The 18,431-nt window shown below is 40.2% G+C and overlaps 1 protein-coding gene across 1 annotated transcript in view; it reads left to right on the forward strand.

Annotated features, from left to right (window-relative positions):
* Positions 1 to 18,431, forward strand: part of EPHA6 (EPH receptor A6) — a 492,623-nt gene that overhangs the window by 256,448 nt on the left and 217,744 nt on the right. The window contains exon 5 of the mRNA XM_056858093.1: positions 3,632 to 3,967. Coding sequence (XP_056714071.1) covers positions 3,632 to 3,967 — 336 coding nt within the window. The remainder of the gene's footprint in view (positions 1 to 3,631; positions 3,968 to 18,431) is intronic.

Raw genomic sequence — 18,431 nt, forward strand, 5'->3', positions numbered from 1 at the left:
CCATCAAGCCATCTCCCCATGTAGGAAGCTATCTTCCACAACTTCATGCATTCACTGATTTGAAGTGAGTGTTCAAATACTTACTCAATCCCTTCCCCAAAGGTGGTATCAATCAATGTCTGGCTCCTTGCTTGAGAGACCCCACCTTGTCTCCTTGCTTGAGAGACCCCACCTTGTCTCCAAATTATAAGCAGCCATACTTACTGCTTTTGGCTAGTCAGGGGCCAAGCTTGCCTTTTTGACTTTTATTTCATAAAAAACAAACACAGCATACCACTTGTAAAGTCAAGGGGATTTGAGCTTGAGATAGTGAATAGAGTATCCTGCTGAGAGAACGACATCAGATATCCCATGGGTACTCCCAAGTCCCAGAGTGTGCTCAGTGTAGCTTTCTAGGATATTGGCAATGTGTGCTTTTCCATTAAACAAGTTAAACAAGGAATTCTATACCTGTTACTGAACCGTGGAACTATAGTCTTTCTTACAAGATATCTTACTAGTACAAAGCGGGGGCAGGGGGATCATAAAGACTTGCAGGGGAAGGGAAATCTCATTTTCCCTTTCACCTTAGCTTATGGATCTAACTGAGGGATCCCCCCTCCCTCCACCAACTCTTCCTTAGCAGTTGGCTAGCTTCTCCTACACACTAGCTCTGGCTCACATCCTACCTCCTTGCGTTATTCTTCAACTAGCTGCTTCCACCTTCTCTTTCCTTCTCCTGGTCCTGGCCACCAATTAGGGTTGCCAGGTACCTCTTCGCTACCGGCGGTAGCTTTTTGGGGCAGAACCTGAGGAGGGCGGGGTTTGGGAAGGGGAGGGACTTCAATGCCATAGAGTCCAATAGCCAAAGTGGCCATTTTCTCCAAGTGAACTGATCTCTATCGGCTGGAGATCAGTTGTAATAGCGGGAGATCTCCAGCTGCTACCTGGAGGTTGGCAACCCTACCACCAGTGCCAGTGTTTCTGTGGCTTCATTATTATTGCACAGAACTGGAATAGTTACAATATTCTCCATCTGCAGTTGAAATACATTAATAATTTACAGTCATCAGTGCACTTGCCTTCCTAAATAAAATATATGGCACAAGGAAATTCCTGAGAATATTACACACAGATGTCTGCAAAAAAAAAAAAAAAAAAGTTATGGTTGCCAGGTTTTTTTCCCCGGTGTGACATATAATCTATGCATAATTTATAAGTGATAACAAAGCAATCAGGCCACATTCATAAAAATCCCAATGACACCTAATTTAGCAGAATCCGAGGATTAGAATTAATTGTCTCTCTTTGTTCCAAGTTCTAAATCTTAGTAAATGATTCACTGCATGTCATTACAGCTTAATATTTGCATGAAATCACAGTTTAGATGGCATAATTTAATGGCAATTAAAAACCTATTTAATCGTCATGCAAATTGGCATGAGAGCCCTTGAGTATGAAGGGTGTCTATCTCTTCAGTATCTGCAGGCGGACAGTTATAAACTTTTAAACACTCCTACCTCAATTGATACCAATTTCCCTATTCATAGCAATATCAACGCATAATAAATCATACCTTTGTTATGAATGAAGTCCCAAATCCTGTGTGCATTGCTTTTCTGCATAAAAGTCTTGGCAGACATAAAATAAGAAAAGAAATTATTTCATAGTTGTTTTCATCAGGTTTAATCTGTATAGAACCATACATACATAAACTAAAATAAAGACAGCATAAAGCTGTGCCCCCAATAACGTCTTACTTCAAGCTATGCAATACTTGAAAACTAAAGGTGGATTTTGACACTACATTTTTTTAAATCCAGACAAGTAGCCCAGTTCTGTCCACATACATTGTTGCTCTGATTAAGCTAAGAAGTACTATGTGTGCAGAGCCAAGCTTATGCACACATATTCCTAGCTGGACAGGGAAATATGTGCATAACTATTACTCTGCTAGTTCCCCCCTCTCTAATCTGATTACCGTGCCAGTGTATTCAATTGTTTTATAGCATATTTGTATTTTATTTATGCTTTGTATCTATGTTAACCACCCCGAGCCCCGGTTACCAAGGAAGGGGCAGGTTAAAAATTGGATAAAATGAAATAAAATAATAAATAATATTCTAGCAGCTGGGCCTGTGTGCAAGATTTCCTTTTTAAAATGTTAAAATACTGGGATTTCATTCTTCAGGAGATAGAGTGAAGGGCTGGATTGAGACAGCTGTCTGCCCTTCTCTACCAAAGAGCTGACTGGGAGGAGGGGACTCAGTCCGCATAACCCACCTGCTTTGCACATCTTCAGATTGGAGTCAAAGTGTCAATTAAGCAACCATGGATATAGTTAGCAATAATTTCTCTGTTCATGGTGGCCCAGATGAAAATTATATCATGTAACTTGGCTCTTGAATGAATTATAACAAGGGAAATAAATGTTATACCCCTGCAGATAATTGTATGAGGGGTTTAAAATAATCTTCAACATTCCATTAAGTATGATCATTTCAAATGTTCTGCACCAGTTTCATTAAACCTGGGGCTAATTAATGATGGGTCAACCCACTCCACTGGCCCAGATTTTAGAATACTTGCCTTTCGTGAGTGTCCCTATCAAACAGTTTGTAGTTTTCTTACCCTAGTTAGGGTTGCCAGCTCTGGGTTGGAGATTTTGGGGGTGAAGCCTGGAGAGGATGGGGTTTGGAGAGGGGAGGGACCTCAGCAGGGCACAGTCCCATAGAATCCACCCTCCATGGCAGCCATTTTCTCTAAGGAAATAGATTTCTGTAGTCTGGAGATCAATTGTATTACTGGGAGATCCCTGGCCCCACCTGGAGGTTGGCAACCCTTACATTAGAAGGCCAAGAAAACTACAATCCCTATCATCCCCAGCAAGAAATGATGGCTGTGGAAGACTAGAGCTGTAATTGCTGTGTTTAATTCTTCTCCTCTTTATTCCTTGCCAAGGTAAGGTTTTATGATTTATGAAGGAAAGGAAACTGTGGTTAATAGTAATGGGTGTGAGCCTCACTTTCTGTCAGGGCTGCTGTGAAAAGAGGTTGAGCCTATCTGAAGTGGAATGAGTTGTTGCTGTTTTTAATTAGGAGGGCAAATTTGCATTCCCAACCACTCATACCTCCATTCACACTTTGTCAGCATCACTAGTGCACTGCTTTGTGGGTTTTGATGGGCTCCATGGTAAACAGGACTAAAGCATGCCATAGCGTTTCACTGAAGTCCTCAGTCTATTCATGATAGCTCCTCTGTGGTAACAGGCCTTTTAGTTTATTAATGTTGATTCTCTTGCTTTGTATGGTATGCATGTCCTCCAAGTGCCATCCTGAATCTATCTGAATTCCTTACCTTGAATCTGACTTTGTTTGTACCTGACAAGTTCCATTGTGATTCTCCCCTGTGGGCCTTTTTGCTCATTCTAGGGAGGCAGCAAGAGAAGTAGCATAAACAACTTGGCTTCCTCTTACCATACTTCTGAATGATCTCCAAAATAGGACAGAGGGCTTTTCCCCCTTTGTATCCTGCAATATCTAAATTATATATTTAGTACATTGAAAATGTATCCATCATTGAACAGTATTGTGTGCATTTTTTTAAAAAAGTACGTACTAGCTGTAGTAAAGGCTACTTTCCTCTTTCTTAGGACCACCTTCTGCTCCAAGGAATGTTATTTTTAACATAAATGAAACAGCTCTGATGTTGGAATGGAGCCCCCCAAGTGACACAGGAGGGAGAAAAGACCTCACCTATAGTGTTATTTGTAAAAAATGTGGGTCTGATGTCAGCCAGTGTGAAATTTGTGGAGGAGGGATCCGCTTCATTCCGAGACACACCGGCTTAATTAATTCCTCAGTGACTGTGCTTGATTTTGTGTCCCATGTGAACTACACTTTTGAAATAGAAGCCATGAATGGAGTCTCGGAATTAAGTTTTTCACCCAAGCAGTTCACAGCTATCACAGTTACCACAGATCAAGATGGTGAGTTTGTGCTGTTTGTTATATATACCCTGTTTGTTGCCTGTATCTTCTTATTCTATATTTATTCTGAAAAATGTAAATGCAGCATTTTTTAATGATTTCACGGAGCTCGGAACACACAGTAAGGCTATTCGGTGGTAGTACTTTGTTTTTAAAAATGACCGTATGGTAACTGGCAAAGTTTCTAGAAATAATAATTAATGGACTATCAAAGTAAAAAGATCTTTCATTCACTGAAAACAATACAATACTGATATATGCTTAATTTTTCTTTAGGCATACTTGAAGTTTTTTACTTCATTACCATTTTACCAAAAAAGCAAGAGTCTTGTGAAACTGACTTTTGGTACAATCCCCCAAGGACTGCAACATCCATTTCCATTGTACTTGTGCAAGAGCAACGCTCAGTAAATTTTGCCCAAAGCATGAAGCTGTCAACCCACTGATTGCAGTTATAATAATTCCATTGGCTTCAGTGTCAGGAATCAATCCACAGTTTCAATGTTATGTGCTTAGGAAATGTACTTCTGATATTTATTTATTTAGCCTATTTTTATCCCATAGTCAAAGGAAATAAGGGCAGCATTCTTAGTTCTCTCATCCTCCACTTTATCCTCATAAACACCCTATTAGACAAAAGAAGAACATAAGAAGAACCCTGCTGGATCAGACTAGTAGTCAATCTGGTCCATCATTTTGTTTCACACAGTGGCCAAACAGTTGCTATTGATGGCCAACAAACAAAGCCTTCTGATGTTGTTTTCTAACATTGGTTTTCAGAGGTTTTCTACTTCGGTATATAGAGGGTTTTTTTACTCACCAGGGCTGGTAGCCATTGATCAACCTATCCTCCATGAATGCATCTAATCCCCTTTTAAATCCATCTGTGCTTGTGGCCATTGTTACCTCTACTAGTAGTGAATTCAACAATTCAGTTACTCATTGAATAAATTAAATATTTAGCTTGCACTTTTAAACAGCTGTATTCAAAAGTAGACTTCAAAACATTGTGTTTTCCTAGCCCTTTGCCATAAATTGTGTGATAATCTTTCAATTTCCTTTTCAACATATCCCTTTGAATTTTTTTTCCAAAACTAGGTATCAGTCACCATAATATTGTTGAATAGTATCCTGGAATAATTAGACAATCTTATCTTAATACTTGCTATGCTAATGATGGAGTTTAGCAATGGCTATGGAAATACAATATCTGATGGCCTCCCATCTATTCGCCCTTTTGTTCCTTTTGCACATAAATATCATCTCACTCAAAATAACAACTAATGTTTGGTTCACATTTCATTATTTGGGGCAGATAACCTAAAAACATAAATAAATGCCACTTATTTTAAAGTCAATGGATATATAATCAACATATAGGTTATCTTAGTAGAACGTATATTATTCATTAATACCCATTTGTAATACCCACCTCTGATGCATATGTAAATCGTATTTAATTAATTATGAAACAACCCCTCATTGCCCCTGTTTCTAAATGTTTTGTTCAGCACTTGGAAAAATTGTTACAAACAACAGTCAAGTTTATTAATACAGTCGACTGACCAATCACGTGCCTACACATCAAAATTTCCAGACACAATAGTTTTGCACCACAGAATCACAGACTGCCCGTACATATAAAGGTGTAAGGTCATTAAAAGCAACCCCTGGTTAAAATGATCACATTAAAATTGATAAAATTGTAAAATATTCTAACAATAATTCTCTAATAAAGCTCTGCGTATTTTAATAGCAACAGCTCAGAACTTGGCAGTTTGGAGCATAAGCTGACGGTCTTCTCCTAATAGGAGTGTTACAAGCAACACACAAATCAACCTCAAGAGGACTTTACAGAGGCCTTGAATCTGATTATATACTGCAAATTGGCTTGATATTCACAAGGATCCAGATTCATTTATGATTAGCCCTTCTGATTAACCATTTCAGATAAACCAGTATGGCATAATGGCTAGACTATGATCTGGGACATCCAAGTTCATAATCCCCATGTTGACATGGAAGCTTGGTGGGTGACCTTCGGCTAGTCACATATACTCAGCCTATCCTCAGGGTACCATATTTACTCATATGTAAGATGACCCTGAATGTAAGACAACCCCCTTAAAATGTTATACACAAAAACATTTTTGTTACTGAACAGAACTATAACGTGTATGCAAATGTAAGACGGCCCTCTCTTTTTTTATGGCAAACCTTTGAAAAAAACTAATCTCGCATTTGAGTAAGTACTGTAGTTCTGAGAATAAAAAGGAAACAGAGGAGAACAACGTAAGCCACTTTGGGTCTCCACTGAGGACAAAAGTGGGGTATACATGTTCTTGTTGCTGTTGTTAGTCATATTTAACCATTTCTGTTAGCCCTACATTTTAATTCATAACAGGTGTATGTTACTGACAAAGTAACTAAAGTACTTAACTAAAGTACTGATACCTCTTCATTCCTTGACTATGCTTCTTCAGTTCCTCGTCAGTCCCATTACCCACCCCCACACAAGCACATATATAAACATTTATATACAACCACCTGTATGTATAACTGTGCCCATTTTAACTGCATTTTGTCCAGAGAAAAGCCAATTACGATTTGTAATCTATGATAGTCTGACAGTAAAAGCTGAGTGTGTACATTCCTTGTATTCCCCCACAATAATTCTTATATTACTAAAAATGCCACTGGTAAAGCTTCAGAGAATTTAAGGATCACTTTTCAGAGTCTCAGTCAGTTTATTTGGACATAAAAGGAGAGTTTTGCAGAAAAAGACATGATGATGAACTGAATGCCAAGCCTCCATAAAACACATTTATGAACATAGCCCCAATTTTGTTGGCTTAGAAATTGTATGGATGTACAGACGAGTGATCACTGAAGACTATATATATGAAAGATCAGAGAAAATGATAATGTCCGTTTCCTTGTGAAGAAAATTAATGGATTTTTCTGGCTGTTGAAAGAAACTACATAGCTAGGCCACTGGAATTTCAAAAATCATTGACTAAATAGTAAAATATTTTAACAATGGAAGTACAAAAGTTTTTTTCTAGCAACCTGCAAAAAAATGCAACATAGATGATTTGATTTAAATGAAGCTGAAATAAGGCACTTGAGTGTTTTAGAAATAAAATAAGTGTGTGTAGAACATAAAAAGATAGCTGCTATAGCAGATCAAACAAAATTGAAAACAGTAGTAGAGGGACAGTAATGTAACTTCGATAAATCATTTCCATTATTAATACAATCTCTCTCCCAATTTAAAATAGTGTACTTTAGAAGAATAAATAATTATTATTTCAGGCATCGGTAGTTTAGAGATAGGTGATAAAATTGCCATATAGTTTATAATTACTCCATTTGTAAACAGATTTTACTAGCTTACAATAGTCATTTGATACATAGGATAATTACCATCCCACCTGAAATTATTTTCTGGTTCAAAATCATAAATAAGCTTTTTCAGACAGACCTGGATTCTTGCTTATTGCAATCTTCTTAGTACTTCCTCGCCAAATTCATTGAGCTGAGGAGAATTGGACTCTTCATTTTCCAAGCATCCTAGAAATTCATGAGCATGTTCAGCAGCTTCTGCCATTATGGGATGCTCAGGTTCCAGGTGTTTCCCCACTCGGTGGATTGAGTCAGGAAGCATGCATATTCCAGGTCCAATAGAGGAACATCCAGACATTGAGCCTGAAAACTCTGCTGGCAATAAAATTTCCTGAAATTTTGAAGCCATGGAATTCTGTTTTGTTTTGTTTTGTTCCTATTCTTTGGCATATTTATGTTTAGTTTTCTACAAACAAAACCCAATATATCGCCAAAAACCAACTCGTGTATACCAAGTATTAGAGAGAGAGAGAGAATTGCCAGTTGCACAGGTATCTCTTTGTTTTCGCCATCTGTGAGGGAGAAAAAATAAAAGTTGAATAGAAAATAAAAATTTTGTATGAAACAAAAGAAAGGTTGTGATTGAAACAGAAACATTTTCATACAGTCAAAACAGCACTATCAGCTTATTTGGATATCAAGCTAGACTTTAAAATATTGCCGGCATTGAACTCTTCAATAGCGTATTATCATCATACAAATTATAGTATGTTTATTGTGTTGTTAGTCATTTAAATAATAAATATATCCTTGCAAATATGTTGTATACGTCAACAGTATGCAGGGAAATTATTCTCTAACATTGTAGATTGTAAAATCTCCACACTAGTCATTTTGAATGAGATAAACCTTGTCTTAAAAAGTATTTCACTCCTCCAAAATAAAAAAATTTTTACAAGAGGTTTGTTTTTTGCTCCCCCAAATACTCAGATTTTTCTGTTGGAAAAACTGAAAAAAGGTTCTTAAAAAAAACATTTCCCCCACTTTTTCTGTTTTTCCCCCCGGCCTTCAAATTTTTAGGCAGGAGAGAGCCTTACATTGTCTTCCCCAAACAGAGTGAGTCAGTTTGAGAAGATGATGGGATCATGGGGAGTTGAAGAGAGGAGTCATCTATTTCATGCTCACATTGACATAATGAGGAATGCTATGGGTCCTTTGCTTGGAATGAGGCTAAACTTAAATGAGGTAATCTGACGATGATCTGAAATCAGCTAAGTTTAGCTTGACTGAGACCAAACCATTCTGAATCAAGCTGGGCGGCTCAATCCTGATGGTGGGGTGGGGGAGATCTGTAGCAACCAGGAGCGGCACAGCCGAGGCTGTGTCCGAGGCTTCCCGGCTGCCACAGAGGCAAAGAAACCCTGTTTAAAAAATAAAAACAGTGGAAGTGGGGAAAATCCCCCATTGCCTCCAATGGGGCTGTGCCACCAAAAAAGGTGACGCAACCCCGCCACCACTCAAGGGGGTGTTCCTGGGGCAAAAGGGCTGTGGAAGCTGCCTAAAGGCAGCTCCACCCCCAGGAACACCCGGGGAATACCCCCCCATGCCAACACAGGATTTCCCTTCCAGGAAAGCCCTGCTGGCATGGCTGCGCTGGCACCGGGAGGCAGCCGCATCAGAAAACTGTTTGCTCCCGTGCCGGCGTAGGTGCCACCTTATTCCATGATAAGGTGGCACCTATGTTGGCACAAGGACTTGCTGGCTCTTAAGGAGCTTCCCCCCCTTCAGGAATGGGCTCAAAGGAGCGTCCCTATTAAAGATAGGTAACTTTAACATAAGTATTGGGCTTGAATAATATTTTGGCCATCAATTACATGTTTCCTATGTGAACAATCAGACAATAATAATTCTTTCCTGCCAAAAATTCTAAATTAGCTAGAAATATTTTGATATTTGATACTTCTGAACTATCATGTGGGCCTGGCAGACAGCAGACATCCCCAAGAAACTGTTTGGTACTTTCTTGTTTATATGACCCACACTCTGGTTGGCTACTGGATTCCTCACGGAATATTGGATGTTGTATTGGAAAGGACTACAAAATTGTCTAAATGTTTTATATGTATGTGTGAGGCCAGATTTTAAGTTGATTGGTTAGCTTGTTGTTCAGGCATGCCTTCAAAATACTCAGAGACCTTATTTTAATTTTATCAAAATGATAGTATAAAAACTTTTGTGCAATTATTTTTGTTAAGGTCACATTTATATGAGGCATTTAGGGTTGCCAGCCAATGGCTGGAACCCAACAGGAGCTGGGCGGGCGACATGGGTGGTGCTGCTGTTGCGCATGACATGACATCACTTCTGGGGGAAACAGTGACGTTACATCAATCTAGTAATTGCTGAATACTGTGGTACAAATGGTTTTTCCTGGAAGCGATGCCATGTCGCACATGACAATGGCAATTTTTATTAATTTTTCTCCTGGTGCTCAAAGGAATGGTGGTGGGAAGTCTGAGTGTCTGGTGGGAGGTCTCTCGCCAGAGCAGAAGACCTGGCAACCCTTGAGGCATGTCATTAGGGCACATTAGATTGCTGGACTGGGCATCTAGCTAGAGTAGCGCCCTGTGAACTACAGTGACGTTTAAAAAAAGCTTTATCAAGGGAGCTACAAGGAATGAAGGACAATTTCTAATCTAAAATCTGAGACCAAGTAAGCGATTAACAATAAAAAAAGTTTTGAGTTGACCATGTGCCAGTAATTGCTACTTGCTTCAGATAATTGGTATGATTAATAAGAACTGCACAAATTCAAATGTGGACAGTCTGCTAGAGATACTCTTCAATAACTAAACAAAGTACCGTATATACTCGCGTACAAGCCGAGTTTTTCAGCCCAAAAAAAGGTCTGAAAAAGCCGGACTCGGCTTATACGCGGGTCAATACGGTAGGGGAGGGGAGGAGGGAGGAGGGAGGGGGGAACTTACCGCCATCACCGCCGCCGCGCCAGGGAGCCTTCCTCCGGCCGGCAGGGGCCTGGAGGGGCCGGCAGGAGGCCCCTGCCGGCCGTGCCGGGCCGCCCACGCGCCCAGGCGCGTTTTTTTTAGCCGGCAGGGACTTTCCTGGGCCGGCAGGAGGCCCCTGCCGGCCGCTCCGCCGGCTCTCGGGCGCTCGGGCGCCTTCCTCCTACTGGCAGGGGCCTTCCTTGGCCTGCAGGAGGCCCCTGCCGGCCGCTCCACCGCCGCTCAGGTGCCCGGGCGCCTTCCTCCAGCCGGCAGAAGCCTGGAGCGGCTGGCAGGAGGCCCCTGCCGGCCGCGCCGCCACCACCCACGCGCCCAGGCGCCTTCCTTCGGCCGGCAGGGGCCTGGAGGGGCCTCCTGCCGGCCCAGGAAGGCCGCGCCACCGCCACCGCCGCCGATTCGCCGCGTCTCCCGGTAAGTAGGGGGTTCAGGGGCTCTTCCCCCTCCCCCCCTTGGATGGCACTGGGGTCGGGGTGGGTTGGGGTGGGTTGGGGTGGGTCGGGGTGGGTCGGGAGGGCCCGGGAGGCCGGCGGGAGGGCGACCTGGAGCAGGGGCCCTGTGCTCTAAAATGGCGGCCGCCATTTTAGAACGCAGCATTGCCAGTAAAGGGAATTTCTTATTGACCCTCGGCTTATACGCGGGTCAATAAGAAATTCCCTTTTCTGGCCTCAAATTTGGGGGGTCGGCTTATACTCGGGTCGGCTTATACCCGAGTATATACGGTAAGAATTTGAGGGTAAGGCTGCCAAACTTGTAATACAAATTTACAAGCTATGTAAATTCTTGAAAAGAGCCTGCTATTTGTATACTTGATCAGCATCTCTACGTCAAATGTCAGCTGACTATAAGTGAAGTCCTGGAAACAACCCTTTTCATTCTATCCAATATCATAAAGAATGTTGTATATTGATATAAAATTAATATATTTGGGTGATATATGGACCAAAGCATTGTGTATGAATGACATATCATAGAAATGAAGAGAATACCTTGTTCTGGTTTTGCATATCATAGAAATGACATGTCATAGAAATTGACATATCACAGAAATGAAGAGAAGACTTTGTTCTGGTTTTAAGGTCTGTAATTCTGTACAGCACTGTACAGCAATCCTTGGGAACTTGAATCAAGAAACTCTTGAAGCTGTTAGAAGCTTAAATGCCCCCCCATCAAATATGATTTACCTTGAGCTGTATATTCCCACCAGCGCAAAGAACCAAATTAAAATAATCAGGCTCATTTCATTTAGTTGGAATCTTTATCACTGACTGATACAGTTAGAAGAGTCATTATTGAATAATCTAGCTTCAATTCAGTTTAAGATATTCCCAAAATAAGATTGTGACTTCGATACTGTAATTAGAAACCTTTGCTACAATACTTGATTGACTAACTGCTGAAATTCTTCAGTCACATTAGCAGCCTCCTGTTTTCAGAGTTTACCTAAATATTTCTGAAAGGGGTTTCAATTAAAACACAATCTCTGGTGTTCCGGCTTCATGACAAGCAAACTGAATGCTTCTCTTCCTTTCCCAGCAAGAGGAATTAGTTTGGTCAAAAGCAGTAAAGGAAGACATTAATCACGGCTAGTCAGTCTGAAGGGGGGGGGATTGTGCTTGTAGGTGTCATGACTTTCACACAAACCTTTAGGGAGCATGTTCAAAGTGAAGGACATGGTAAATTACAAACCAATTCTGCTGATGTTTGCTGTGGGGTCTTTAAAGCAATTATGCCTGTAACAGGTTGCTTCAATTCATTTGCTTCTTAAAACGTAGTTTCCTCATTATAGTCTGTAACCCCTTTCTACGAGTGTGTGTCTTTTCCATATGGATTTGCCCAAGGCTTTCAGTTCAGTGGCAGTTTTTCATTTATATACGCTGGTGGCATTAAGTTGTGCATGTTGGAATTGTGTTGAAAGCAGATTTAAAATTACCTGAAGTTTTCATATTTTTGCAGCCTTTAGAAATCTATTTGTTTTACGGCTGAGTTAGTTTCAAAATAGTATTTCTAATAACATACACTCACCTTCTCCTGACCAGATTTTATAATGAAGAAGGCTTGTCTTCCAGCTTCAATTCTAGATTACATTTTTTTGAATATGCTTTCACCCCTAAGTAAAATTCAAGCTTGCCTCCTAGAAAATAGTAGCAGAGATAGTTCATGTGAAAAGATTAACTTCACTTGGGGAATGCACAGTGAATATTCCATTTTGAAATGTGTATAGCATGCTTCCTATAACCTCAAGGGGAAGTATGCTTTGATTATTTTGTTTAGTGCAAGCAGACAGAATACCAAAAAGTTATGGGATGACAGAACTAATTTTACTAAGGCTACGAAAGGTTTGGCAAATATAAAGGAAAGAATGGATGTTAGCTTACTCTGGTTAATGGGTAGTCCCATTCAAGGATCACTGAGTCAATAGTTTAGTTGCCTTATTATGTACCAATTGTAGCTTCTGTGCCATCTTCCAGGGCAGCCCTACATAGAGCACATTACAGTAGTCCAGCCTTGAGGTCACCATAGCGTGGAATAGCATGGCTAGGTCAACTGAGTCTAAAAATTGAGACAATTTCCATGCCATATTGCCAACTGGTTTACTTTCTTTTCCAGAAGAACACAAATTCCAGTCTCTTAACAACAGTTTAACAATAAAGCCACCCCATCCAGGGAGGAGGGTAACAGATTCCAGAATATCAGACTTCCCAACCAGCATCCCCTCTGCTTTAACAGAATTAAGCTTCAGCATGTTCTTCCTCAGCACAGATTTCTGACATTGTCCAAACACGGAGATGGCTGCTGCTGGAAGCTTGTTCAACATCATGAATAGCTGGGTGCCATCAGCATATTGATAAGTACCCCACTCCGCTTCTTAGTCAGTAATCTCACACAGATGTTAACATTGGTGACCATACTGAGCCATGAAGAACTCCACACAAGAACTCCAGTGCTACAGAGATTGCCAAAACCACTTCAATTTGCAGGATCTGAGCAGGGCTGTCAAAGATAGGAAATTTTGGAGGGCTTTCATTCATAGGGTCGCCATGAGTCAGAAGCGACTTGACGGCACTTAACACACACACACAACTCTTGTTGGGTCTTCCTCTTTTCCTTCTGCTCTCCACTTTTCCTAGCATGACTGTCTTTTCCAGTGACTCTTGTCATCTCATGACGTGACCAAAATACGACAGCCTCAGTGTAGTCATTTTAGCTTCTAGGGTCAGTTCTGGCTTGATTTGATCTATAACCCACTGATTTGGTATTTTTGGCAGTCCACAGAATCCGTAACACTCTCCTCCAACACCACATTTCAAAGGAATCTATTTTCTTCCTATCAGCTTTCTTCACTGTCCATCTTTCACACCCATGCATAGTAATAGGGAATATGATAGCATGAATTAATCTAGTCTTGGTGGCCAGTGACACATCCTTACACTTCAAAATCTTTTCTAGCTCCTTCATGGCTGCCCTTCCCAGTCTCAATCTCCTTCTGATTTCTTGGCTGCAGTCTCCCTTTTGGTTGATGGTGGAGCCAAGGAATAGAAAGTCTTGAGCAATTTTAATTTCCTCTTTGTCAACCTTAAAGTTGTGTAATTCTCCTGTAGTCATTACTTTTGTTTTCTTGATGTTCAGCTGTAGTCCTGCTTTGGCACTTTCTCTTTTAACTTTCAGCAGTAGTCGTTTCAAATCTTCACTATTTTCTGCCAATAATGTAGTGTCATCAGCATATCTCAAATTATTAATGTTCCTTCCTCCAATTTTCACTCCACCTTCATCTAAATCTAATCCGGCTTTCCTAATTATATGTTCCGCATATAGATTGAAGAGATAGGGAGATAAAATACATCCTTGTCTGACAACTTTGCCAATTGGAAACCATTCCGTTTCTCCATATTCTGTTCTAACTGTGGCCTCTTGTCCAGAGTACAGGTTGCGCATCAAAATGATCAGATGTAGTGGTGCACCCATTTCCTTTAAAACCAGCCATAGCTTTTCATGATCCGCACAGTCAAAAGCTTTGCTGTAATCTATGAAACACAAGCTGATTTTCTTCTGAAATTCTCTCGTATGCTCCAGTAACCAGCGTATATTTGCAATATGATCTCTAGTGCCTCTTCCTTTTCTGAAACCAGCTTGAACATCAGGCATTTCTAGTTCCATATATGGTAACAGCCTTTGCTGTAAGATTTTGAGCATCACTTTACTTGCATGAGAAATTAATGCAATGGTCCGATAGTTGCTGCAATCTTTGATGTCTCCTTTCTTGGGAATTGGAATGTAAATGGATCGTCTCCAGTCTGTGGGCCATTGTTTTGTTTTCCATATCTGTTGGCATATTCTTGTCAAGATTCTGATGGACTCCGTTTCTGTGGCTTGGAATAGCTCTATTGATATCCCATCTTCTCCTGGTGATCTGTTCCTCCCGATTGCTCTCAATGCAGCTTTCACTTCACGTTCTAAAACTGTAGGTTCTTCTTCAAAAGATTCTTCTTGGAAAGAATCTTTTATCCTTTCATCTCTTCTGTATAGTTCTTCAGTGTATTGTTCCCACCTTTTCTTTATTTTGTCCTGTTCAGTTAATGTATTTCCATGCTGATCTTTCAGCATGCCTAACCGTGCTTTAAATTTCCCTTTGATTTCTTGGATCTTGTGGAACAGATCTCTTGTTCTTCCTTTTTTGTTGTTCCCTTCTATTTCTTTACACTGGTTATTATAATAGTTCTCTTTGTCTCTACGTGAGAGTCTCTGGAACATTGCACTTAGACTTTTGATTCTATTTCTGTCACCTTCTACTTTTGCTTCTCATCTATCTCTGGCAATTTTAAGAGTTTCCTCAGACATCCATCGAGGTTTTTCTTTTCTTTTGGCTACAGGAATAGTCTTTGCACATTCTTCCTTGATAATATCTCTCGTTTCCACCCATAGTTCTTCAGGTTTACATTCACTTGAACTCAGTAATGCAAATCTGTTCCTTACAGTATCATAGTGATTGACAAATGCAGCAGGCATAACAAGGAACTATTGATCCTATCTACTTGGAGATTGTTGACTAGAACAACCAAAACTGGTTTCATGTCATAGACACACTTGAAGCCAGGTTACAAAGAATCATGAGCAGATGAGTCACCCAGCTATTTTCATTCATTTTCCATAGCCTAGCTAGCATGATGTAGTGGTCAGAATGTTGGATTCATATTTGGGAGACCCAGGTACAAATCGCCACTATGTCATGGACATTTTCTGGGTTATCTTGGGCTAGGGTCGCCAACCTCCAGGTGGTGGCTGGAGATCTCCTGCTATTACAACTGATCTCCAGCCGATAGAGATCAGTTCCCCTGGAGAAAATGGCAGCTTTGGCAATTGGACTGTATGGCATTGAAGTCCCTCCCCTCTCCAAACCCTGCCCTCCTCAGGCTCTGCCCCCAAAATCTCCAGGTATTTCCCAACCCAGAGCTGGCAACCCTATCGTGGGCCAGTCATGCTTACTCACTGTGTGATTGTTGTGAGGATAAAATGGAGGAAGGGAATGATGTTGTAAGCTGCTTTGGGTTCCCATTGGAGAGAAAAGCAGGTTATAAATATCTAAACAAATAACTGGCTTGGAGGCTGTTTCAAAACTATTAATTCTGTATTGAAACAACTAAAGTCCTAGATGTTCAGTTCATAGTTAAATGCTGTGTTCTTTGCATATTATTAATGTATTCTATAAAATCAAAGGGAAACTATGCATATATATTGGAATATGTTAAAAACACCTCAGAATCCTTTACCTAATTATGGGCCAACCCTAACAGGAAAGACCCCTGCAATTCATTCTGATCATCCTTAAGTACAGGAATTATATGGTAAAGTGTACTGTTCTACCCTGTGAGCTAGCACTTCACAGATGGCCTCATGCTATCATTCCCCGGAACCTTTTCCATAGACATTTTCTAGATGTGAATATGTTTTACATTGTTATATCCTTTCAGAACAAAGAGCTGTATGCATACTGCTGCATTAAAAATGCCCATGTATATATTACCTTAACATACTGCCTAAGTTCTCAGCTGTTAGTGTGATATTGTTTGGTTTTGTTATTAAGACAAAAATTTCTGGAACTATAGGTAGGGTTGCCAACCTCCAGGTACTAGATGGAGATCTCCTGCAGTTACAACTGATCTCCATCCGATAGAGGTCAGTTTCCCAGGAGAAAATGGCCGCTTTGGCAATTGGACTCTATGCCGTTGAAGTCCCTCCCCTTCCCAAACCCGCCCTCCTCAGGCTCCACTCCAAAAACCTCCCGCCAGTTGTGAAGAGGGACTATAGGGTAACTGTTGTAGCTGTTTGAGGGAGCCAGAGATTTTGAAATTAGAAACTTAGGCTACAACGTTTTAGTATTAGATTTAATACTAGATTTAGTACTAGAATTAGATTTAAATTCATGGGTAGGGAGGATTTGAAAAGCAGCACACAGTTGCATAGCCAGAACTATATATGAAGCTGTTATGCTGCTGACAGAAAGAACAGAAAGAAATCAGGATGTTTAGGAAGAACATACAATGGTAAACAGAGCTAGATGTCAGTAGATTCTGCATTAGACTTAGGAAAGAGAAAATAGTTCTTGCGAAATGCTTTATGATTAGGTGTAAAGAGAAGTAATTAATAGAATAATATACTAATTGTGTGATTGGTTAACCAGATTTTGTATGCAAATGCATTTGGCTGTAGAACATATTACTACAGAAATAGACAGTAAGTAAAGGGAAAATTTTGAGCTAGACATCTTGCCTGAATGTCATCACTCACAATTTCTGCATAAAAATAAGAGATAACCCTCACTCACAAAAGATTGAAAGAAGGGTAAGCAGAAGAACACCCCTAGTATCACATCGTGGCTAGGGGCAAGGGTGAAGGCTGAGTTTAGAATTCCTCTCTGACTCCTTTCAAAATATAATAGGTATTAATAGGGATGACTACACCAGCCATTTGATACCACTGAGGAAAAGTCACTATGTATGCATGTGTTGAATGCAAGGTTTGTTAAGCCCTTCTCCATTATTTTGTGAGCTCCAAGTGTATCAGGCTTCCTTGCTCTATTGGGCGTATGACATTATCAGTTCAATTGCTGATACTATACATTTACTGTTTGATTAACAAATTATGATGAGTTATGTAATTCAAGGGGCCTAAATATGATTATATAAACTGCTAAAACCCGTGATACCCATTTCTAATTTGGGATTTTACCGTTTGGAAATAAAGGGCCATTTTCTTTTATTAACTCAAGTCACTCAGAAAAAGAATGGAGTTATTCAGATGATTGGTTTATGCCTACTTACAATGATCCCTCATTTTTCAAAATCAGATTGTTTCACTTACATTAATTAATGGTGATTTTCTGCTGAAGCTGAAGATCTGAGTTAATACTGTATTAAATGCAAGCTAATAGTGGTTCAGAGTTTCAGCATTTATTTTTATCATGAAAAATATTCATGTTCAGAACTTTCTCTTCCTAACTGGTTTCCATGCACAGTCCATATGACTTTGATTTATGATGATACTACAAATGATCACTATTGTAAGATTAAGCATGACTGATGTAAATTAATGTCACTATGGTATAGTACTCCCCATCTCTTTATTAGCTATGAAGTAATATGGCATTCAGAATGGCTTCTCCAATCCAACTGCTCTAGTGATGAAAGACACTGTCAAACAGGTGTACAAACACAACGTCTCTTTTTAGAGGAGGCGTTAGCATCTCTGACGGAGAGCTATTGAAAAGAGTGGCCTGTGTGCAGAAGCAGCCTCTCATGACTCTTTCACTGAGATGTCCTAATTAACAATTTGAAGGACCAGAAACCCAGATGAGTGGATCCTCCTGAGGCTTTCATTGTTTTCCATTAAGGTATGATGTGATGAAGGTGTGTGTGTGTGTGTGTGTCCAGTCCTGCCTTCTTCTCTGGTAACTGATAGCCTTTGTTATGGAAATAGACCAAAAGTACATTTTCTGGGCCCCAGGTGGCTGCCAGAGAATGGCTAGTTTCAAAGTTAAGGGTTTATTTTTTTTTAGATTTTTGTAAATATTTTAGGATACTTTGTAATGCCCTATGGCTATA

Source organism: Euleptes europaea, chromosome 12 (genome assembly GCF_029931775.1).
Source record: "Euleptes europaea isolate rEulEur1 chromosome 12, rEulEur1.hap1, whole genome shotgun sequence".
Taxonomy (NCBI): Eukaryota; Metazoa; Chordata; class Lepidosauria; order Squamata; family Sphaerodactylidae; genus Euleptes; species Euleptes europaea.